At 41.4% G+C, this 25,083-nt stretch overlaps 1 protein-coding gene across 1 annotated transcript; it reads right to left on the bottom strand.

Moving 5' to 3' along the window:
- Positions 1–17,570: 17,570 nt before the first annotated feature.
- On the bottom strand, positions 17,571–24,793 carry PDK4 (pyruvate dehydrogenase kinase 4). The gene is made up of 10 exons (XM_026843134.1): positions 24,419–24,793; positions 23,331–23,402; positions 22,560–22,744; positions 22,047–22,136; positions 21,480–21,557; positions 20,749–20,825; positions 19,937–20,035; positions 19,555–19,665; positions 18,735–18,848; positions 17,571–17,714 (listed from the first exon to the last, which is right to left on the bottom strand). Exons 2-10 carry the CDS (start codon positions 23,384–23,386, stop codon positions 17,571–17,573), a joined length of 954 nt encoding a protein of 317 aa, XP_026698935.1. The 5' UTR covers positions 23,387–23,402; positions 24,419–24,793.
- Between the last annotated feature and the right edge of the window lie 290 nt (positions 24,794–25,083).

Raw genomic sequence — 25,083 nt, 5'->3', positions numbered from 1 at the left:
GTGAACAGAATTGAAATCTGCAGCACTGACATTACTGTATGTTGATATTCATACCCAGGTAGCTTTTAGCAGATGCTGTGTCTGTTTCCACTCTCACTGTGACCAATGATAAATTCATATCCTAGTGTCAAGAAATGCAGATACAATGGACTTGCCCCTGCAACCTGCAAAGGTGTACCTATATGCATCCATATATCCCTCAGGATGGTGTTGAACAGGATCTGGGAAGAATATAAACCCTTCTCTTCATTGACTATAAAATGAACCTCGCCTGCTCACATGGACTATACACTTCATTTTTTGGCAGCTGAGTGCAGGTGAGAGGAATCCCACCTTAACTGACAGGTGTTTCCAAGATGAAGAAGTGTTGACTGTGCTGTTACATTGCAGGCCCTGTGCCTTTGGACCTGCCAGCACTGGTTTCCCTGCTCAGCAGGAAACCTTTGCTCCTGACTGAGCTACTGTCTCCAGTCCAGGAGGATGAAATGAAGGGCAGAGGCAGTTCACACAACAAGTATCCCACAGCAAGGCCAAGTGTGTGATCTGACCTACAGATAAAACCCATTTTTCTTCCCTTTTTTAGTTTGATGCAATCAATCTGGACTGTTGCACCTTTTTTTAGACCCTGACAATTCTGGGCTCTGTTAAAAAGGAGGTGAGCTGTGTCCACCATTGGGAGCCAGTAACTCCTGACTGCTTATTGCATCTCTGAATGTGAAGCTGTCCATCCTCATCATTATTACCTCTTTGCAAAAGAGTCTACAACACAATAGGCTTTTCCCAGATGGACAGGAGCAGCAAAGCTGTTTAGTGTCTCTGTCTCTCACAAAGTGGCAATAACAGCATTTGAAGAAATGTGCAGATTATGTAGTGTTATAAATTACTTCTCTTTCTTTTCATCTCCCTTTTCATGAATCAAAACTTGTACACTGTGTTAGGAGAGAATTCAATACACGGGTCTGTTCATTTTAGCTAGATAGCAACATAGATTGCTATTTAACAATTTCCAGTTCCAATGGAGAATTTCAAAGACAACACAGACCGTGAGAAAATGCTTTCTCATATGAAGCTGTAATACAGGTCCCTGTACTTTACTAAACTGACGAAAGATTTCTATAAAGTTGCAGAGATACCACTATCAAAGACACTACAGCAGTTTACAGGGGAGAATGATCAGTATCTGAGGCAGGTTGTCTGTAGAAAAATCTGCTTGAAGCAGTTTCAGGTTGATGGGATCCACTGAATTTTGCACTGAGGAAAACCAGTAAATTGGGAAAGATGTAAAAGTTTAAAGTATCTGAACCCACTGCTTTTCTAGATGATGTACCCATGTAAGTCAGGCATGAAGAAGAGGATTTTCAAACTGGTCAAGGTCAAGGCATTTGTTGCTTTCTGAACAGTCTGAGGCAAGCTGGGTAGTCTAGAAGAGATAGATGGAGGTAGATTATTTTATTGGTAATACATCCCCACACTGGCTGCTTCTGGAAGTGAAATTCTGCATCTGGAAGAGGGAGGTTTAAGGCAGAACAATAGCAGCATTTTCTGACCTGTCGTAGTCAGGACTGTCTTGCTGAGAGAGAAGAAAAAAGGCTGTCACCAGTGCTCCTAAATTCCCTCTGATCCTCCCCCTCTGCAGTGAACACACTTAATTTTTATTCTGTGGGCACCCAGCCTCACTTCCAAGCTATGTACCAAGCAGGTGCCAGATTATAGCCATTGTGGTGTCTGACAGGGAGCACAGTGGGATCAGGCTGATTATAGTCATAGGAATTTGCAAGCTGTTAAAAACACTGGAGAACATCCCCATCACAGAAAAAAGACCTGATTGATGCACTTTTATTGCTTCTGTTGCTGGAGTTAGAAAGACCAACACTAAGCAAACCTTATTATTTGTTACCTTTCAGCACTTCTTTTTTTCTCCACTGTATCTATTCCTACACACTGGATGGAGTTGCTCATGTGAGGCATAGGAGTACCATGATAATAAGCTCATCATTTATTAAATTTTTAGGATGCAGTGTCTTATTATTCTGACTTAGTGCAGATGCTTTGAAATTTGATACTGTCATATAACTCCTCATAATGATTTTATATTTTCAAAGCTGCAACAGATTGGGTGGCTGCAGTTGGAAATAATGACAGACTGGTTTGTCACCCCTACACTGCAAATTTGAACGTAGTCATGACAGAAAATTGTTTTCAAGGTTGTTTAATGTCTTCTGTGAAATGATTTGCTTTTTGCCATTTGGCTTCTTAGTAGAGATGTAGCCATGTTTAAGACATTTTCACTGCATTTCACAGCCTATTATAATATTTAAAACACAGATGGGCACAAAGATTGAAGTATCCTTTCCCATTGGCAGCCCTTTCTTGCAGCTCTCTTAATGACTACTCAATGGATAGCAATGAGATTACATGCTTTGGTCCCTGTGCTTTTTAAGAGGTGTATATGAAGAGGTGTTCTTAAGCCACATGCATTGTTGACAAAAGAAGTTATCCCATCTATGACCATAGGGACACTGCATGTATTTGTGGGCAAGTGCAGAGCCATAATTCAGCTCTTCAAGGAAATATGGACATCGTCTTTGTAAAGTGCTCTTGCAATAATTTTAAATTTAACTCATGATGTGTGATTGGACCCATCTTGACTCATAACTCCAATAATTTATCCACAGAGAGTATAAGTGAATCTGAAGTCTAACAGTGTCCAGGACTGTATTTTTCTGCAAAATGTTTAAACGTTTATTCATATTTGGTCAGCTTTTAGATACTAGGACAGTGAGCCCAATACAGCATGGCTGGTTCAGCTCTCCAACACTGCTGCTTGTCCTGCCAGCCTAATGCAAAGAAGAGGAGCCAGAGGACAACTCAGGATGTTGGAAGAGGAAGCAGTAAATATTGACCAGGTCTTGCTCGGCCTCCAGTCAACAGGTTTTTAAAATCTTCACCATTCATCCTTGAGACAGGCTAATTTCCCAGTGCTGCTGGTGACAGGAGGGGAGGGATATATTCTCACCTGCCTCCTACTTTGTGCAGTAGTACCAAGACCACAAGGCTTAGAGATGTGATTAAGTAGGTCTTCTCTCCACAAAGGTGGCTTTGGGTAAGTGTTGACAACTGTCCACATACAGACTGGTTCTAAAGCATGATACATGTTTTATTAATGTACTCATTACTGGTACAACTGTCAATGTCACCCACTGCTACTCCAAACACGAGCTCCCTGACGAGTCTACTGCTTGGCTGAATGGCAGCAATATTCAGCCTCAGGACCTTCAGCACAAGGGGATGCTGGTTCCACATCCCTTGCTGTTCTCATAATGAACTGTGTTAGGATGAGTTTGCATTATAAAGAGGAAAAGGTTCAAAGCCCAGATCAAAATATCGGGCCTTAGGGCCACCTGGCACAGGCAGCCAGGATCTCCATGTCTTTCTGCTCTTAGCATTTGAAAAGCTAGCAGAGGAAGGGGATGGGTTGCCTGTGCTGCTTTTCATGCTGGTACATGGCATTGTCACTAGGGTTGAGTGGAGGATGACGAAGCTGTCTGCATCATCTTGTAAGGTGTTGAGCCAAAACTCCTGACTACACAAAAGCAGAATGGCATTGAAATGCCTGTTTTGAGTCTGGCAGCTCTGTGTAAGTCTGTGCGTGCATCAGCACATGTGTGGATCAAGCATGTGTGTGCATGCATAAGGAGACTTGCAGAGAGATCCCAGTCAAAATCTTTGATCTGGTTTCATGCAGAGTTTTTCAACTCAAATCAGAGTATCAGAGTTGAAACCAAAATTCCTGTAAGTGTTTTGGCATCAAATAAAATTTACTTACTCAGAACCACTTATCATTTTGAAAAAACATTTCTCTGCTTACCATGAGGCAGTATCTTATAGCCTATACACCAGTTTTGACAGAATCAAGTGAACTGCTGTGATCATGAATTTATATGAGTCTCCTAGACTGGGAAAGACTGATGGCTATTTTTGTAAAATGTCAGGAAAACAAATATTAGGTGAAAAGGTCTGATCTGTCATAGAAGGTGGCAGCTTTACTTTTAGCTGCAAGCACTGCTGGATCAATTAAAATGATCACAGGGGCTAGATTCATTCATATTTGAGGAATGTCCTTTGAAAATGTGCTAATGCTTTTGGCAGTAGATTTTGCTCATGGGACAAGTACCTTTAAATTAAACGTACAAGAGTTCAGTCTTTAAGACTGGAAGGAAGATTGAAAGAGTCTGGGTATTATATACCTTTATTAAACTCTGAGAAGCCAGAGGCATGCCAGCTTTTCAGCGTGCTGGAAAGTTTGCAGGGCTCTTGAAGGGCTGCTGCTGCTTTTCTGAAATGCTACAAGATATAGATGGGTCAGACACAGCAATATTTCCATTTACTTTCAGCATATGGCAGTAGCATTTCCCTGTACTCCCTAGGGTTTGCTCTTCTACTAAATGACAGTGCAGAACATGCTATTAGCAGAGCTGCCAAAGCCTAGCTAGCGTCTGACACCTTAACCTTCCCAAGAATTATATTAAAATAGTGGAAAGATCTACCACAGTCTCTATTTGTAGAACGGCAGGGACCTCTGGTACAGCAGATGAGTGGGTCAGAAAAGATTGCTATATACAGCAACTGTCAGATGAAATTGGTTGGCTGCTCAGAAATTTGTTTCTGACTATTTCTCCAAATGCATCTTAAGCTTCATAAGACACAGTGGAAAGGTGACAATGGATATTACTCATTCCAATGATCTGCTTGATTTTAATACACAGTTAACATTTTCTTAGCATGTAGCAGCTGTGTGTTGCCCTTTACCTTCTACAGGCACCCCATGGAGTGCGGCTAAATTACAATTAAGGTGTTTGAAAAAAGGACAGGAGGGCATATGATGATTTTTACACCACTGATGAGCCATTCAACTCTGTTCTTTCAAACTGGGGCCAGCTAGGGCAGCTGGTATCAGCATTTTGCCTAGTGCCAGAATCACACCACATTTTAGCCTTGTAAGAGCACAGTTCATGTGGCTGCTTAGGCTATCGGTGCTGCAATTAGCACTGACTTAGATGATGTCAATAGTAACTGTCAGTGGGGAGTTGCACTGCCTCAGTATAGCCATAAGCTTGCTGGCTATTTATGGGAGGGAAGGGGGTTGATTCCAGACCACTCTGGTCAAGGATAGGGATCTTTACCTGTTCCTGATGACCCTGTGAAAACGGCTAGTTGGTCAGGCACTAAGAATAAATAATTGCTAAGGCCTGAGGAAAAAGGTGCAGGAACAAAAAAGCAGCAAGACTCACAGCAAGTCTACTTTATAATAATGCGTTATAAAGGAGGTGACAGAATTATGTGCCCTATAAATATGTGGGCATTGGTTCACGCAGTACAAAAATGCAGGCATTGCTGAAGGGCAGGGCAGTGCCAGGACTGACTACAAGCACACAGCACGCTGGGGAGCGCAGGCAAAGAAGCATCACTGTGGTCAGGGCAAATCCATTTCATGACAAAAAGTAATATAGGTATTTTAACATCCATGCAGAGTAAAACTGACTGTAAAGACCCAGTTGCAGTGAAGTCCACTGAATTACATCTACCTTGCAAAGCTGAGCCAACCTTTTGGTGAGTCTATCCTGCTGTTTCCAAGTTCACTGCTGGGGAAAAGGTGTGGGGCTGCCCTGAACTCGAGGGCAGGCTGTCTGCCTATGTCCGTGGTGAGCACACCTCTTGGTGCCAGCAGCTCTGAACTACACCTTGACGGAAATCTGGACCCCAGGCTGTCACCTGGGTCCATTTCTTTCACAGCCCTGACCTTCCCTCCACCATAAACCCACAGAATTCAGTGATTTCTCTCTTTCTTTCCCACATGATAGCAGGTTTTGGTAACTTTTGTTTGGGATAACTTTTCTGATACCATGAAGGAGTTTGTCCCAGTGAAATATAATCTGAAATGAGTTGCACAGGCACCTGCACACACACAAAGCAACAAGAAATGAACAAAGTCAGATTCTCCTCTAAAGAAGCTTCAAACAGATGTAACATTCGTTTTTCATATGTCGATACACTCATAGTATAATTTGCAGCTGTTGAGTAGATGGAGTACAATACGTACCACAGCATTGCTCTGATCTTTAAGATGCAACTTAAGAAGGTCTCTGATGCAACCAACCCTGGTGTGACCTGCAGAATGTGTAGCATTCCAGTCTAAAACAGAGACCCAGTTGCCTTACTATTTTTGCTGTATTAATTTAGAAATAATTTGGAGGGTTTAACACAGGAACTTTTAGTTCTTCCAAGTCATGTTGTTTAGAATAATATTTGCGTATTATTTTGATGTTTTTCTGGATGTGTGCACTGGCACTCAGGTGCTCAGCTTGGGAGGGTGGGCGGAGAATCCAGCAAAGTCAGCAAGTGCCAGCTGCAGTCCTGGGGCTGTGCCACGCTGGGCAACGGGATTACCCCAAGGATTTGGATAGGAGAGAGTGGTGTGTCCTCCCCTCCCTGGCTATGGAGCCTCTGACATGTGACATGATGCCTGGTCCCCACTGCTACTCCATCACTGCACCCTCTTTTAGCAAGGGCAGCAGAACTGCTACCCCTCTCTGCTCCCCTGTGTTTCTGTGGGTTTGTTCTGCCCTCCACTGCATCTGGATTGCCTAAACCACAGCAACCCATTTACCCAGCCTGCTGAAACAAAGTCTTTAGTCAACTGTCCCTCACTCATATGGCAGGTGGATTAAACCCTAATGCTAAATGGATGTGGGAGGGCAGGCAGTGTGCCTTGCCTCACTTGGCACCAGCTGAGGAGGGATGTACTCACACATTTCATCTGCCAGTGAGGTGGGAGGTTCCTACCCTGTAATTAGAAACATGGGAGAAAGTCCTTGTCCTGCCAGCTTTCCCCAAAATCAAATTCTGCATCCTCCAGTGGTGTGGGAGGAAATACTAACCAGTGACCTTGGCTCACCAAGGACCCTCTAGAGATATGAGGTTTATCAGCAAAGCCCCTGTCCATGAAGCCATTTATTGCTGTCAGCTTCTTTCTGTGCTGCTGGAGGAGTGGTTGCACCCTGCCCTGGCCAAGCCAGTTCAGCCTGGGGGGGTGGAAATGGACACATGTGGCAGGGGAGCTGTGCAAGGGAGATGTAGGAGCTCAGCTGATCCAAGTGGTGGTGCTGCGGAAGAACTAAGGGAGAAAGGGGAGAACTGGCATTTGAATTAGAAGTGATACTGTAGATTTTGACATGGTGAAAACTGATAGTCTCAATCAACCTGGAAGAGCGGTCATGCACATCGAGAGGTGAAGTCCAACAGCAAACTAGAAAAAGAAAAAAACAATCCAATGTAAAACAAAAAGATTAAACATTGTTTATTTAACAATGAGAATCAGCATTTTGAGGGCTGTGAACTGTGACTTGTGATACTTGAAGCCGACAATGTTATTTTGAACACAAGACTATCCATATGGTCATAGTCAGCATTTCTGTGTGCTCTTCCCCCCAGGCACACCCAAAGCATGTCTCTGGCATGAAGGACTCAAAAGCCACCAGCATGGGCTGCAGCCCCTCCACGGAGAGCAGCTTCCCACCGCAGTGACCGCAAGTTCAGGGCAAACCCAAACATTTTCTCCCGCACTTGTCCCCAGGGGCATCTGAGGACTCTCGAGGGGGACCTTAACAATGGGTAAAGAAACAGGCGAATACACAGTCAGTCCCATCCCAGGTAGCCACATGGCATTAGCAAGCTTCAGATGGAGGCGTCTGAGCCACCCTGACACAGCTGTGGGGAGCTGCACACTGGAGGCCTTTGTAACCCAACTCTCCTACTTTTCCTTCCAGCTGGTTGAAACTCTGATACCTGGCACACTGTGCTACAGCTGTCCTGGTCCCCTCTTGCAAGGCACTTCACACAGCACACAGCACCTCTGTGCTTCAGGGGTGTACCCGAGCTACGCACCTGGTGTCCCCTTAACATCCTTGTCCTTTTTCCATCCTCTCAAGAGCTTTGACAGAGAGTGCATCCTGCCTGGAGAAGACCAAGAAGGAAGATTCCTTTTTCAGCTGACTAGGACGCACTATCTGCTGTCACCCAGCTGTGCTGTGAATGTGGGAGGGTTTGCTATTAAATGGCACCAAGTCCTGCCCAGTTGCTGACACCCACTCAAACATAAGGAGAGCTGCTCTTTCCGATGCGGGGCAGGGAGAGGGGCAGAGAGGCAGCCCTGGCTCCCCTTTATTTTCAGGACACCTGGCTGCACTCATGAGATTGTCATTAAGTGACACCGGGCAGGCAGGATCAAACTGCAGGCAGTGCCTTGGAACAGACTTGAATATGGGCTTGAACTTTGACGCTGCTCCTTCCAGAAGCCTTGAAAGGGAGGGAGAGCAGTGGTGTGACCAGCCCAGGCAGTTCTTGCTGACTTGACATAAACATGTTTTTAAGCTCCCAGTGCAGGCAGTGGGGAACACGCTGTCCCCATAGCTTCCCTGTTTCTTGCTGAGGAAGCTGCCAGAACAATGCAAAGAGGCACCACTGCTTCCCACAGCCCCCAGCTCTGACCAGAGGAGGCCGTGCTATATACTTAGCTAGTGCTTGTCCTTGAAAAAATAATAATAAAAAAGATGTAAAACTGTAAGTAGAACAAAAGAGCCAACAGCTAGCAACGGAGCAGCAGCCACAAGTTTCCTGAAGGGTATTTTTAAGGTTTATAATAGTTCACTCTTTATTTAGAGTGCTGCTTTGTGTCCTTTTATCTAGCACTAGCTGCCCGTCTGCCCTCTGCTTCTTAAATCAAGCTATTCACATCCAAGTATCTGAAGCTCCACTGACTATTGGAGGCAAGCTTCGCTTTTTTAGGCTCCAGGCCCCAAACAGCTGGAATAATCTTCCAGCCATATGGAAGCAGGCACTCACATTGTTGAGGGTTTGGACACTCGTAATCCTTTTTTTAAAAAAGCCTTAGCTGTGTGAAATGAGCACCAGCCGTGGCTGGTCACTGTTGTGTGCCATTAAAGAGTCCTGTCCTTCTGTCTCCAGACTCAGGCAAAGCATCTTTATCCCCGCCAAGCTCTTGGTGACCAGGAACACAAGGACAAACTGCCCACTTTGCCAAACAGGGACATACTTGCACTTAAGAGACAACAGCATGACTGCAGCCAGACAGGGTGGGCTTTTGGTCTCACCTAGTTTGAAGAGAAAGGCTGAGCTGACTTTCCTTTGGTCTGGGGTGTTTGAAGCTCAAGGTTTTCTAGTAGAAGGTTTTCACTGCATTGGATAAGGGGGAGGGGGCTGAAGCACAAGCTGTCAGCGAGGTTAGTACCTTTAAATTGGCCATATGTGCATACACATGTTTCTGTACAGAGTCTCTTGAATGTCTAAATGTATGTCACACACTCCTCTTCCTTCCCTAGGTGTGTCACTTGATTGTAAATTCCTCCAGCACAACACATGCTATCTTGCAGACAGCCTGGCAGGTAACACAGTGAGGCTGGCCTCTTGTCTGGCCTTGGACTCTGAAGGATTTGAAAATGAGTTTGCTTGTTTTCTTCTAGAGACCTTCAGGAGTGTATGTGTCTCCTCTACTCATCAGCAGCTCAAACCATTTTGGCTTTGCCCACAATTCATTCGTGTCAACGGGAAGCTTGTCACAGATTTCAGTGGGCATTGTGCGAGGTCTAAAGATGAGTTATTACTACTCTAATATTTATCATTTACATTGGTTAATATCTTGATCCCACATTTTATTATACTTTTTTTTTATTGCTTGAAAGAGAAAATAAAGGGCTAGCATACGTTAGAGGCACATTACAGAAAAAAACAGTGAATTAAACCAGCAGAAGGTCTCAGGCATGCTTATAGGTAACCTATTGATCCATTACCTATATTCAGTATTCCATACCCATGCTATATAAAAATGAGAACTATTGAATAACTGCTTCTGAATCTATTAGTTTAAAAAAACTGTTGTGAAGGCTTAACGCAATGTAAACCAATATATTACTATGCTGCTAGAAATGTTTACATTTAAAAGCCAAAAAAAACCTTCCAGTGTTAATATACTTTAAAGAAATAGTGAAGAGCATTTATTTCAGCCTTTCATTGTCAACAGCTTTGCTGGAATCTTCTTTCTGTTCTTATGAAATGAAACAACCCTCATCCGAAAGAGTGTGCTGTTGAGGATAGACCTTCTCCCCCAAACCTCTTATTTCCTATAGCAGAGGGTGTGTTTGTGCCTGGGAAGAAATGGGAGGATCTGCAGGTCTTCTTTGTTGTGTTTGGCTGCACTAGTGCAGATTTAAAGTCAAGACAGATCCTCTCCCTTAACATCCATACTCGCAGGTGGAGAATATCATTCTGATGCAGAGCAGAGAAGGCAAGGACAACTCTGGAGAAGGATGAAAACATCTCTTTCAGTCAGCCCTGAACACTAATGCCTGTAATACAATTTCCAAGCTCTGGCACTCCAGTGAATAGTTCTGTCTTTTTTCCAGCTGTTCTGACATGGATGTTTTCATTCAAAAGACAGAAACCTGGGAATATGCAGAAGGTGCTATGATTTGGGTTTTTTTTCCTGAAGTGAACTGATCATCCATTGGCCTTGAAAAATCATCCAAAGCTTTTGAAAATGTGACATGCCTCCTAAGGACTGTTCCCATTCTTCAGCTACAGAAGATACGCTCAGAACATGCACAGCCTGGCATCAGCAGCAGGAATGGGAGGAACAGAGGAACAGGAGGGCAAGACTACAGAGGCAAAGCACATGAAGGGATTTGGACCAGCAGAAGGTTTCTGGGCATCTTGACAAATTACATGAATAATGAAAGCTTAAGAGTGTCCCTGGTCAGAACTTGAAAATGAAGCTTTCTTCATCGTGATTTATATAAAAACCTGAGGGAAAAATTATTAGAAGGAAGGGAAAGTTGTCCAGTGAGCTCAGAGGGTTTTGTAACAGGCCCTAACTAAGCACAAACAAGTGCTTCTGTGTCAACCCAAATGAAGTTTTATGCCTGAGCAAACAGCTTCCTATGGTCTGTGAAGCAATGACACATACTTGTTAATACTCAGAGAGGTATAAACGATCTGATCCACCCCTGCACGAAGGTTGAACTTCTCCAGTAATACCCTTTGTAAGCAGGGGAGTGACTCTGGGCCACCAATACCCTTTGCAAGGCACATACTAACTGTGCTGCATGCTACAGTGACTGGACGAAAGGACAAGTATCCCTTCCAGGTATTCCACCCTATTTCCCAGTTAATTTGTTAAAAATCAACCAGGAGTGTTGTGGATGGTAAAGCTGCTAGGAAGAGAAAACCACTCTAAAGAATAAACACTGCGAGAAGAGCTTTCGATGCATCTGATTTCTTGATATGCCTCATGGTATTTAACAATCAACATCAGTTACAGTTCGCTCCTAATTTTCCGTGAAAGGCCTGCCTGGGTAATTGGTATTTGGGTGTCCCAGGCAGAGTAAGCGTGGCTCAGAGCTCACAGGCAGCACTGCTGCCCTGTGGGGTGCAGACCCCCAAGTGCTGAGCCTCATGTTGTCTCCTGCAGTCATGTGTCACCATGGCCAGTCCCAAACTCAGACAGGCCTGCGACGCTGGGAAACGCAGCCAGTAGTGACAAGCTGCACAGAGGCAGCCGCAGGCTGACACAGGCTGTGCCAGCAGCCAGCAGGGTTCCTCTGCAATGATCCCACTGGCATTTGCTGCAGGAGAAATATTGTCTGGGATTTTCCATTATCTATCCACCCTGGCCAGCAATGACACAGCAGTGACATTGTTTTGAGTTCTGTATTTGCAGCCTCCCACAGCCACACAGAATTAATAAGGGGACTTGAGTCAGCTACCTAAACATAAACGTTCACTGATACTTGAGAAAACCAAAAGCATCCATACAAGGTATTTGCATGGGACTGGCAGACATGACAAAGGACCTGTGGAAGATCTCTGGACTTCTGGAGTGACAGATGAGAGACAGGCAGAATACTGCAGGGTTCCTCATATAGCATCACTATTTTTAGGTAACTGATCAGCTGGGAGCCAGCTCACAGCTGAAGTAATCTAAACGCAGGTGCCCGTCTAAACATGTGCCCCAGGTGTCTAGGGTCTCATTAAAGTCTGTTGAATTCTGTTACTGAAGCCAGGAGAGCTATTCAGCTGCCCAGAAATAAGTGTCTGCTTCAGGAGGAGCTGATGGCTATCTGGGGTCCTCTGAATATAGCAACTCTGGTTATGAGAGGGGGAGCTTAGATATCCAGCTCTCATCTCAGCACATACATACAGATGCATATGCAGTGTCATGATAAGGTGTCATACTTGGTGTGCCGAATCCCATGCCAACATTCTCGGTTTTCAGGCCCGCTACCCTAATGTGACACAGTACAGAAAACCCAACCTCTAAACAACAATGAAAACAATTACTTTTTTTTTTTTTTTACTTGATTTTCTTATTTGAGCCTTTCAGACAGGGCATAGCTAGATGCATCGTAATAATGTAACTTAAAATATGGCCATCCTAAACTAGAAACTCTCTACTGCCTTCCAGGATGATGCTCTACAACCCCAAATGGTGGGAAAGGGGGTCACTGCTCTTGCTGTGTTTACTGCATCACAGGTCTGTCTCTGTTTTCAACTAGACGTGACTCCAGAAAGGCAGCAGGAGGCTCGTTCCTCAAAGCTGTCTGCCTCACACGGCAGGGAATTGAGTAGAACCTTTCTTTTCTTGCCTCTTCCTGCTAGGAACCGCAGAGCAAGGGAACAACACAGGAAAACCTGTGCTAACTCTACATGGGCCAATTCGTTGTACTCTGTTCTGGTTTTCTTTCATCGCTGCAGAAGGAATGCTGAGGAGAGTTGTTGAGGAGCAGCTGCTGTTACCACGTATATATTTTTCTACTTATATAAAAATATTACATTATTAAGAGGCCTCAATATTCTGAAGACCCAGGACTGTGTTCCAGCCTCTTGCTGTGCCAGCCAACACTCAAGATTGCAGGGAAGAATTCAGGCTGCCTGTGGGGATTTTCTGTCCTTTCCTCCCTATGAGGTGAGTGGAGAGAAGCAGGATTGACAGACTGCCTACCGCGATGTCCTGCTCTCCCTTTGCTGACTGCAAGGAGGAGCAGCATCTGGCCACTCACTGAGTTGTTCTGTCTTGAATGTGCATGCCAGCACAGACGCGCAAAGCCACCTTGGGGCCTGTGATACAGGATTGAGATATATAACATTATGTTGTCAACTTTTGGGGAATGCAAACCCAAAGATGTTAAGCTAGAAGTGTGTACCTTCCTTTTCACTGTCCCCACCCCCCCAAATTAGTTGAGCGAAGGGATCATAAACTGCCATGTTCTTCATTCCGCTTGCCAAAACTGCTCAAGAATTTAAGGGTGTACAATTCCTGGGCATTATAACCTGATCCTCCCAAGTCATCATCACTGCCATAAGGGGGAAAAAATATATATCTATTTTTCCAGTCCAGCAGCATTTCTTATCGAAGGTAGTAAAGCTGGTTTTGTAATAATGCGCTGGGAAGGACATTATTGCACACTAAGGGCAAAGTCTGGTGGATTTGAAAGCGTGGTTAAGCGATAGGAAAAAGATGATAATGAACAACTGCGTATCAAGGCTCCAGGGAGATTGATCTGGACGTGTGCCCAAGGCACCAGAAAGAAAATCAGTTTACAGGTTTTAGCTAATGGTCTGGAAGAGAAAACATTGGGTGTTTTGGCGTGGTTTCTGTTGACATAAGTAACCTGACTTTGTAAGGTCCCGATCAGGGGGCAAAGGGGGGGAAGTGCGACATTTGCTTATCTCCTGTGAAACCAGAGTGCCTTTTAGCCATGAGTAAACTTGCTGATTTCATTGAACCTCTGACACGCTAGAAGCAAGCCAGTCCTGTACCTCCGGTGCTTTGCTGAATCAGGAGTTGGGTGCGCAGCCTCTGTCACTCACCAGGTTTGGGTGGGAGAAGGAAAAAAAACCAAAAAACCACAACCTTTCAACTTCTGGCACCTTCTGGACTGCAGGAGCTTGGCTGGAACTGATGCCCTTCAAGCAGCATGCTGCGGAGAGATGGGGTATTGCCCACTGGGGCCATGTGCTCAACACAGGCTGCACAGCGAGTCAGGCACATCCCTGCCATGCCTGGCTCCCACGTGCAGCATGTACATCCCCTGAGCCTGCTGTGGGTGAGGTACAGAACACATGTTTCTGCTTGGAAAAACCTGAGTGGAAATGTGCTAGTCCTGTCTCTAGGGGCTGCAAGACAGTAAAGGTGGATAGGGAAAAGAAAACACAACATGTGTTTTTGTTGTTAGTTTCCTTTTGCTTTCTGTAGTAGTATTAAAATCTCTGGTGTGCTTTAGTTCTGGGTTTTTTCTCCCAACACACCTGACATACTGATATATTGCATAGTACATTTCTGTAATTGCAAGATTCTTAGAGCCTGCACCATCTGATCCACCTTCCTGGCATTACAGGTAAAAAGAACTTTGTTAAGAAAGGGAAACCCAGCACATGAGGCTGTCACTTGTACATTTACTGCCAGAAACCCAGAGTCTGGCTGTTTTTCACCTCTCCTCTTTCAGGTAAAGTACCTATGTGCATTTTTACAGTTACTCTATCTTCTTAATTAAGGGAGATGCAGGACATTCCCAGGCAAACATAAGTTTGCCACAGCACCAGTTGCACAGGACTGTTCTATCATGGCACAGTCTGTTCTGTCTGGTAACTACTATTCTCTTACAAAACAGCTATTAAAAGCCAGTTGTCCCATTGCTTCAGAGCTGGAAGAAAGGCTTTTGTTTCATCTTAATTTTGTGGAAAAAAATTGTTAAATATAGACTCGATTATGGATTTTTTTTTCTTGTATAAGACTAGTGATGAGTGTTCATATTCTTTACAGCTGAACAAAACAAAACCAAAACAAAACAAAAAGTGGTTTAGAGAATCTGCACTGATTCTCCAGTAGAATGTGCACCAATGAATGATTCTCAATTCTTATCTCTGAAGATGAATGCTATCCTAATTAGAAAGAGTAAGGTGATGTGAGGTAATGCACTGATTTTAAGCACTATGTAAACTCGCAGCAGATGCAACATTAAGTGTAAGAAGACCTTTGTTTCAGTGTTCCCTTCCCCTACTACATCTCTTTGACACAGTACGAGTTGCTTTGTCCAACTCCATTTCATAAGACTTAAAGGCGACCCTTGCTTGCACTAGACATCTTAAAAGTAAATTAAAATACTAGACAACCATTTAGAAGATTTTATTATAAAATTATTTCAACATTTACATCCAAGTAAAAGGCTTAAAACTTTTAAAAGCTCTACTTTCAGGAATAAAAATTCAGTAAATGCTGAAAAAAGGTACTGTATTATTTTGGTAGATAGCCCTTAAGTAATTTTTAATACTACAGAGATTCCACGTGGGTTCCTTAAGTGCTATACACACATCTGTCTACACTGTGAATGTGTTCTGCAGCTGCTCTCTGCAAACATTAGACATGCCTACAGCACCCATGTGCTTCAGCTGCTTTAGATAGAAGCTACAGCTATGTTACATATGTACAACATACCATAAGATCACAAATGATATTCAAGCATCACTGGGTGCAGACAGAGAGGTATAGTTTGTTTGACAACACTGACTACCTAGGTATGTTTTTGTGACCTTGTGTTCAATACAAAAATCAGTAAATACTCAAGTATATTATGGCAGTGAAGGCAGCTTTTACACCTGTATATTCTAGACAAAGATATTTCATTTTTATTATCCATTTCATTCACTGAGCTGAGCTCAGATATAAGACCTGGTGACCTTTGGTGACTGCAGCTTATTCACTGGGATAAAAACAAACTTGATGCAGTACTGGTCATTATGCTCAGTAGTTATCACCAATACTTCTAAATTCAGTTTTTAAAAGAAATGAAGCATATCAGAATACTAGTTTTGATTGAGAAATCTACCCCAACAGGACTTCCAGAACACAAGGTAGTTCTAGCTTTCTCTCATTCCTATTAAAAAAAATATCTGATATTCACAGTAGAGCATGGAGTGGCTTTCTGTCCAAAAATACAAATCTGTTTTAGAAAACTGTTCTACAACTGAGCAAGATGCTTTAAATACTGTACTTGCAACTTCTTGCAAAGGATCATATACACTTAAAATAATAGCTAATTAGTAAAAAAATTCAAGTAATATTATACAGCCCTGACGAACTTTGGCCAGTTTTGCACTGTCCAATAGTTCAAAATCAATTCTTCCATTAAGTTTACCTTGCATACAAGGGAAAAAAAATGCACAAAGAAGATGGGAAAGGAAGCAGCTTATTGAGAATGGAGTATTTTCCCCAACAGCTCTTTTCCACTGGCACCGTTCCTGTGACAATTTCCCATTATTTTGCTGTTCATAAAAGTCATTCTATAGTTTTCAGTGCTGTTCATATTCTGCAATTTCTCGTTTCCAACTCCACTCTTCCTGAAAACCTTTTAAACAGACCTTCAGCACTCATCACAGCTTTTAGGGTGTAGACTTTGAGCTAGTGTGGTCCAATATAAATTTGACAAAGATGATAGGCAGATTTTGGCTTAGTGTACTGAGCCACTAATCTTCTAACAGCACAACCAAAAGGAACCACAAGACCATGTTTTAAACATGCCATTTCCCACATCATGCTTACGTAATACAGATCACCAAAACTTTTCTGTTCAACTTGCATGTCTGACTTCAGTTCTTGGAAAATTCTAACTGACCTACTTGGTTCATGCTTTCCATGTAGACTAGATGCAGTCTAACCTTACAGCTGCTATAATCAAGTAGCTTTCCATTTCTTTCCAGCAGCTTTCCAAAATATCCTGATTTCCTTCTTAGTTACCTTATACATAGGACCCTTACTTGGCTAGTTTTCCATGAACAGCTTAACAAAAAAACTGTAGCACTGTAACTCTGAGCAAGGCATCACATAAGAATTATTACTGGAATATGTTTTTTTTTTTTCCAAATAGGACTTTCCTACCTATGGGAAACACTTTCTCCCTACCTCCCAGGGCTCCCTCCCTTCCAGTCAGGCTGTATTTCAATGCTGTTTGTATCTTGCTACAAAACTGCCATGTTAAGTGAATTATTTCCAAATGTTATAAATGCAGCTTTAAAGTACAGGTGTTATCTATCTACCTGAGAAGTTCTGTAATAAAATGAACAGCTGATAACTATTCTAGGAGAAAAATATACACCAGCATAACTACATTTATCTGTATTCAGAATTCAAGCATTAAACAGGACTCAAATTGCACACCTCTACCACATCAAGTCTTTGATCATAAGAAAAAAAGAGTCTGATTTTCCTCTATACACATCTCTTCTTTAAAGACAAAGGTGCTCCTATTTTCTGCATCCTGAAGTCCACAGCAAGATTTCACATTCAGTGCATACAGCCTAGGCTATAACATCCTTATCTTCTTTCTCTTCTGTCAGTCCTGAAACTGAAGAATTTTCTTGTTTGGATGTAGGTGAATACTTCCAAACATTAGTCTTTGAGAAGTCAGCTTGATCCCCTTGGGTGCCTGAATACCAACTTCTCTTTAGAGAGCTGCACTCTGCTTTGCTACGTTCTTTGGGCCTTTACTTGGGACACACCAGTCATCTGCCTCTGAGGTAGCTTGGTAATGCTTGGAAGCCGATTTGTTAAAAACTGGGAGTTTTTCTACTGATTCTGTTGATAGGGCCTAAAAATCAAAAAGATAAAAAGTTACTTGATTTGTACCTCTCAACAATGTCACTTTGCAAAATTTCATGCATTACATTTCAAGTGTTGAGCCAGTGATGCTACAAAACAAAGTTATTTATGCAAATTTTTCTACAATAGATGCAGTAGTTTGTTTGCTTTGGTAGCTATTTTTGCTTTGGATAATTTGGCAGGACAAATGCAGTAACGTCAAATCACATTTATGCATCTTTATAGGCCTTAAGAGCTATCCTGTAACCTGTTTTCAAGATAGTCCTGGAAGATGTGGAAAAGAACATTCATTTACAAAATTCCAGCAAAACTTTACAATCTGTTTCTTCCTACTTCCATATTTTGCAGCTAAAAAATACTCATATTCCACTAGGAAATTGTTAACTAGAAATGTAACATGTATAACTGAGCCATCTCTCCCTTTTACACTGCTTCTCTGGGTGTGCTTGGAACTGGTTTTGGTTTACTAGAAGAAATTCAATGCAAGTTTTTCCCATGAATAAGCACAGAGTAGAAAAGAACACATAGTCCTTTTTCCCAGGTTAATTATAACATGCACTGCTGGTTTTATATGCTAGGTATTCAAGATTACTGATATATCTATCCCATATATATATATATGGCAGACACTGAATAGGACTGGGTACTAGACTCTTTAAGGATTAATTTCTACTGACTTTCTGGATGTCAGAATAAAGAAAATAGTAAAAAAACCAGATCTGTTGCTCACACCTTTCTGTTACTTCACTTTCTTCCAGTACTTTGTGTTCGATGAACCAATAGGTAACAAATCTTAATACAATCTAAAAGCTAATGGACTCTCACTGGTACTTTTTCAAGTAAAGCTAATTTTTAATTCTAGATACCAGTTACAAATCTTGCTGGCATTTTTTAATAAAAGCTTTTCTACTCACAAGCAGAGAATCTGTTTACATTAAAAATGATATTGAGTAGTTACTCTCTGCATTAACGGTAGTTATTGTCAGTTTAGCCAAATCAAAATACATACCTTCAGGTATATAATAGCATCTGTTCCATAACCACATATGGAGTAGAGATTTAGGTCTCCTTGAAAGTATTTAGCATACAGACGAGAAATTGGCAAGCCATACCCAAAGCCAGCCTAAAAATAAAGTACAAGACAAAATTAATTCATTTTTTACTAGTTCTTATGACTTACAATTCAATAGCTGGAAAGGGTTCAGAGATTTTAAACTGCTACAAAGTCCTTTGCACTTCCTCTTAACAGAAAACCAGAAATCGCCAATCAGTTTCATACAGAATATTGAAACTGACCATTAAAAAACCCAAAGCCACAAGAAATTAAAAAAACTAATTTCCATGGAAGAGGAAGGGTTTATATATGTTCCACTTTTACACATTACATTTCTGTATTATCCCTCACCCATTTTTCCTAGTACAACTTTATTAGTAAAAGGAGTTTGCTACTGGTAGATAAACAACAAGTCTTTAGCCTATTTCAGTTGTGCTTGCCTCTGTAAAGATAGCATAATTTATAGTAAGTCTCAGAAATGAGTGGCAGTAAAGACCACATACATTACTGTCATTGGAGTACAAGAAAAAAAACAGGGTTTGACTCAGGTTGGAATGTTCTTATTTTTTTTATACTTTAAAAAGCATATTTTAAATGCTAAGCTAGAAATTAAAAATCTGTTTCAGAAAGTATCAATTTGTATTTATAAGGCTCAATAATCTTTGCATGCCCCACAAAGCAGTAGCGTGGACCTAGCATATTATTTATTAACCTCCCAATCTGTCCAACATCTACAGCAACCTTATTAGCAACATGAGTACTGAAAATATCTTACAAGAGGGGTATTTCGACCATCATCCATCCTTGGCCTTGGTGCTGTGGAATACATGTAGCTAAAGAGCTGCTCAATTTTCCGCACTGGAACACCACCTCCTCTGTCCGAGATCTGATTTAAGAGAGAATAAAGTTAACTACAATCATGTATTAAGATTAGTATGTAAAATGAAGTTATTTGAATAGCAATAAATGAAAAATAATATACTGCAAAAAAATACTTGCAATCATGATTGCACTAAATTGGAGGCCATCTACAAAATGCTCACGCACAGTATCTGCTCTGTTGTCAGAAGCTGGAAGTTCTTTTAATAGGATTTGCTGCAGCATATGCCATCATCAAGATTACATTAAGCCCATATTGTAGTAGGCCAACAAAATACCTTAATTGCCAGGTCTTCTTGTCCTAGAACAACTCTCACTTCAATTGGAGAAAGGGAAGGACTATTTTCTTGGAATTCAACAGTTGCCCTCATTGAATTCTATGGAAAAGAAGGTTACCATTATTAAAGAGTGTTGAATCTATGCATTTAAAATCATACTCCTGTTACACAGAGGCTGAGCACAGTTACCCTATTCCTATCAGTGACTAGTTTCCAAGGAATACACTTAGCAGTTTAGCATAACAGGAGTTATGCTAACTCCTAGAATTGACTAAGCATAGCCAAGACCCTTCTATGTGTGAAGGATTACACCGTTCTTGCCCAACATAACTCAGCCAATGTAAATTAAATAACATAACTCCCATAAAAGTCACCAGGTTTCTGGAGAAGAGCAGAATTCAGCAGTTGCTAAAGGCTGTCAGACTTCTGCACCCCATGTTGGCAGCACATTACTTCAGCCCTATTCACTACTTGAAGATGTATCACCCACTCCACAGAAAAGGCACCAGGGCAAACCTGCACTACAGATGTAATCTCTAAAAGCAGAAGGCTAGCCACTGTCACAACCCCATGTCCCACTTTCACTCTTTTTCTCACTCACCCTGTCCCATTTACCACTGCACAAAAGCATCCAAATACTCTCCTACAAACTGCAATCATTCCTTTCCCAACTGCCAATCCCCAAATAAGAAAATTTTAGAAATTTCACTGCCCTATGCAAAACTTTACTTCATTCAGATCTAGCTGGAGATTTTACATATTGATGCTCCAGCTCAGAGCACTAAGGGAAGAAACAGTTTTCAGTGACATACCTTAAAGAGCTCAAAGAGCATGTGAAAGAGATGAGATGGAACATATACAATGTTAATTGGCTCTCCTGGAAATTTTCCTATAGGAAGGGAAAAGTAGAAGCAAGATTTAAAAGGGTGATGGAATTTTTCTGCATTGTATCCAGACTTTACAATAAGCAAGTTGTATGACAAACAAACAAGAAAATAAAGCTTTACTTTTGGGGTTCCCCTGTCCCCAAAATGAGCAAACAACTTTATGCATTCATAACAGTGTTTGGATTGTAATTGCCACTTGCTTAATAACAGTTTCTTTTCAAATGAACTGGAAAAATAAAGTATGAATTTCCTTTTATAAGCAAAGGATTTCAGAGGTTAAGCAGACTGCCCAAGATCAGACACATGCAGGCAGCTTGGGCCAGAACCAGCATTTCAGTCAGGAGCCCCACTTCCTCCCTCCAGATACTGAGCTCCACTCTAGCAACTTAACACATTACTTCAAGTACAGTTTAGTCTTACTTCTCTCAAATTCATAAATATTACCTCAGAAAATCTAGTGTTTAAGATACAACAATATTTGAGTTCTAACACAGGAGATAAAATGAGGTACCTACAACAGAAAATGAAGAGGAACTAGCCCAAAACAGATCAACTGGTATGTACCATTATGGCTACAGAAATGGGAACCTTTTGATTCAGTAAAAGCAGCAGTCTGGCTACCGATCAGAAGACAGACATGAAATCTCTTGTCTTACCATTCACTTGAGTAAGTTTCAGTTCTGGAGACGTTAAATAATACTGGTCACATAACATCTTGGAACTTTCAAAAGCATCTGAAATATTTAAATAAAATTTGTGAACTGTAGTATCAAACACAGTAGAAATTCATTCTAACACATGGCAAAATATGATTTTAAACTGCATTAGCTGCTAAGGTGTTCCAGACTCTAAGCCTGTGTCTCAAAGGAATGACAACATTGCATCCACTGTGTGCATTGAAAACTGAGAACAAATAGGCAGTTACAGCATCATGGGAAAATCTTCAGTACAATTTGATAACTCTGTAATCTGCTATCTATCAATAGGTAAGGCCAACCTCAACATCACAGATCTTAACTGTTACCTCATCTGTCACTTGCTAGGCCTTATTCCAACACCTTTTTTACTGCAACTTTGTTTTTTTAAGTTCTGTTCTATAAAAACTCCTGTTTTGATAGGCTGCTCTCAGCTATTTCAGTAGAAGCCAGTCAGCATCACCCAAACTGCTTGCAATCAGATATAAATACTGATAAAAGAGAAATATTAAGGATCTGAATACATACCATTGACTACTTCGACAACATCACAGCAAGGATCAATACTTCCAATGTGCCTTGGGTGCCCTGAGCCAGATTTATCATCAAAAAGAAGGGCTGTTTGAGATGAAAACAATACTGTATTTAATCCCAAATACTGTATTAGGAAAAAAAGCCTTAAATTTATATCACAGTATTTTATGTGATTATATGTTAAAGTGCTGTTTATGCCTTTTGTGAGTTAAAAATACTATCTACTGCCAGCAAACTGTGTTGGCTATTCTGTAGTTCAACATCTAAAGGCTTTTCAGATGTACAGAATGAAATCCCTACATATTCCACACAAGACATATTACAATTAGTCTGTAGTCTAGAAAACAAGTTTTCACATTACTTTCATAAGTCATACATTCAGTTTGTAACTTTTCAGTGTCACAGAAAACCATCTGAGGCAGATCTCCCAAGAGGTTTAAGAAACGTTTATGTTAACATGTTTCTTATTAGGTTCAAGTTTTTCCTCAGGTAAAAATTTCTACTTACTGTGTTGGTTCATTAGCATCCGGGTAGAAATACGGCTCATGTAAAAACGATCCAAAAAGTACTGAATGTTTTGATTGGTGACAGGATCTACTTTAAATGTATCTTTGTATTCAATTACTCCTTGTGCCATTGTAGGAACCACATCATGATGTCTGTTTCGGACTCTAATTAATGTATCTATAAAGCTAGGTCAAAAAGAGATCTTGTTAGAACATTATTTTAAGACTACATGGAGACAAGCTTTGTACAGTGTCATTATCTATTCCAGCAGCAGCACAGATAAGTGCATAACAATATTAATATTACAATACAGTCTGGTTTTTAATTCTTTTAAAAGTAACTCCTTACCAAGCTAAACCAGAAGAGTTTGATAATTTTAATACAAAAGGTGTAATCATTAGCCATGTCAAATTCACTGCCTGTTTACTCATTCATAATAGTTTGAGGAGAGGAGAATGTGAGGAAGGGAAAAAGACCCCTAGCTGACATCTTGGAAAGAAGTAGGGATGTGACATTACATATAATTTTTGTTGATACTTCTCCATCATGACAATTCAAGGGGCAGTATGCCCTTGAAACTGAGCTGCAATGGCTCATATTTATTAGCAATATTGCTAAACATAATCGGAGATTTAAACCAGTTTTCTCTATGCACAGTACTTCGTGCTAGATTATCAAATTTAGCTAATAACAGCTCTCATTCTAAACTGACTACACTGTGAGAAGTGGAATGTGAACTCAAAAGTTCAAAGAAACAAATGAAAAGCTTACTCAGATAAGACTTTTTGGTCATCTGGGCTTTTCTGATGGAACTCAACCAGCTCCATTAGGCTTTGGATGTACCTATTGAAAAAGAACACAAGATACATATGCTATTCATTTGTCTTATATAGTCTAGGAACAGGATACTTTGTCTTGTCTAAATCATTACTCTTAACAAGTCATCTAGAAGTCTGGAGTATCAAGTTCCATCCAAGTACGGAATCACAGAAGGACGCTTCTTGACTGCCTGAACTCTAGAACTTTTAAAAGTTCTTTTCTTGTGCCTGCCACCCAGGAAAGAATCTAAATCCTCACTTTAAATGTGTAGGATTCCCTTACCATTCTTGAGAGGTATTTAGATGAAGATCCAAAATGACAATACTGATCAGGAAGCCACCTAAGCAAAATTTTTCCAAATCCAAACAGCTTTGGTACAAGCTAAGTACTTGAGCCTCCTGTGCTAACATCTGACAGCCCTGACACATACTGCAAAGGCACAACTGTTTGCTTGATTAAGAACAGTATCTGGATCTCACTCGAATACTTTTGCCCTTTATGTCAGCCATCCTTGTAAATGCTGCAGGTGTGCCAGGAAAACAAGGTTAAATCAGATTCAACCACCATGTCAACCTTAGAGGTTATGTTAACTGAAGTCCAAACACTTGCTGCACAGGCCAAGGCAATATACTATGGAATGGAAACTGTTAGTAATTCCATCAGTGGAAGACACAAACAAGTATATAGTGTGCTTTCCCATTTTTGTGTAGCTCTTAGGGTCTGTAATGCTATGCGAAAAACAGAACACATTTTCTTCTCTCCCTTCTTAGAGTAAGAAGTGAGGTTTGTTCTACCAACTATTTCAAACTATTAGTTTTAAAAAAAATATTTTAAAATAACAGTATTACCATGCTGCTTTTCAATTTAATTTTAGTATGCTAGAAAAGGACAGTGTGTAACAGCTTGCAACTCAGCTTTGATGAAGGAACTGCATTTTTAGTGTATTTTGTTATTTTCTTCTACTATTCAAAAAGTCTATGACAATCAAGTTGTCAAAGCTATGTTATTTTACAGCCTGAATTCAACGAGTTCTTACTTACCAGCTTCTTACTAACTGTACTGATGGAGTGCCTAGTAATTTATCAGGGAGAAGATCGATTTCTCTTAGTATGTTTGCAAACCTCACAGGAAGTTCTTGTCGCAAAAATGCAAAAGAAGTTCTCTCACATCCATTAGTTGAGCCTATGAATAAACCCAAAATAAAAATATTGTTTAAGAAGTTTCAAGATGCAACTACAAATTGTTGTCTTTCCACAGACCGGAGGACTGTATTCGTTTGCAAGCATCATGCTACCACTGGCCAGTTGTCCTAAGTGGACATCTATGTTTGTGCTTAATGTTGTTTACATGACAGAAAGACACAGCACGTTCCTGGGAGGAATACTTGTACATTTTCCATTTAGACACGGGACTTAGTTGTAATCCTCTAAAAGAAGCACTTCAGCCTTTGTAAACACGGGCTTCTTCGGGGTGACGTCTGAAAATGTCATGTGAGGCTTCACAGCTGCCAAAGCGGTAACGGGAGCTGGGTACAGCTTGTTCACTCCGCAAGACTCCCCGCCGCCTCCCGCCCGACCACCGGCGCCCCAGACCGCGGCAGCGCCCTCCCCTGGGCTCACTCTCAGCCCCCCAGCCCGTGACCACCACCGGCACGGAGCCCTGGCCTATCTTCGGCTCGGATCGAAGCAGTCACAAGTCACCACCG

The sequence above is a fragment of the Athene cunicularia genome (assembly GCF_003259725.1).
Source record: "Athene cunicularia isolate RWA chromosome 2 unlocalized genomic scaffold, athCun1 chr2_part1, whole genome shotgun sequence".
NCBI lineage: Eukaryota > Metazoa > Chordata > Aves > Strigiformes > Strigidae > Athene > Athene cunicularia.
The sequence above is the reverse complement of the archived record's forward strand: the minus strand, read 5'-3'. Positions and strand labels throughout refer to the sequence as shown.

What these genes read in the sequence shown, in the direction of transcription:
- PDK4 (XM_026843134.1), bottom strand. Translation starts at nt 23,386, where the DNA reads ATGGAGCTGGTTGAGTTCCATCAGAAAAGCCCAGATGACCAAAAAGTC. An exon ending in GACCAAAAAGTCTTATCTGA is followed by an intron (nt 22,745 to 23,330) that starts GTAAGCTTTTCA and finishes TTTTTGACCTAG; the next exon opens with CTTTATAGATACATTAATTA. An exon ending in AAGAAGACCTGGCAATTAAG is followed by an intron (nt 19,666 to 19,936) that starts GTATTTTGTTGG and finishes CTCTTAAATCAG; the next exon opens with ATCTCGGACAGAGGAGGTGG.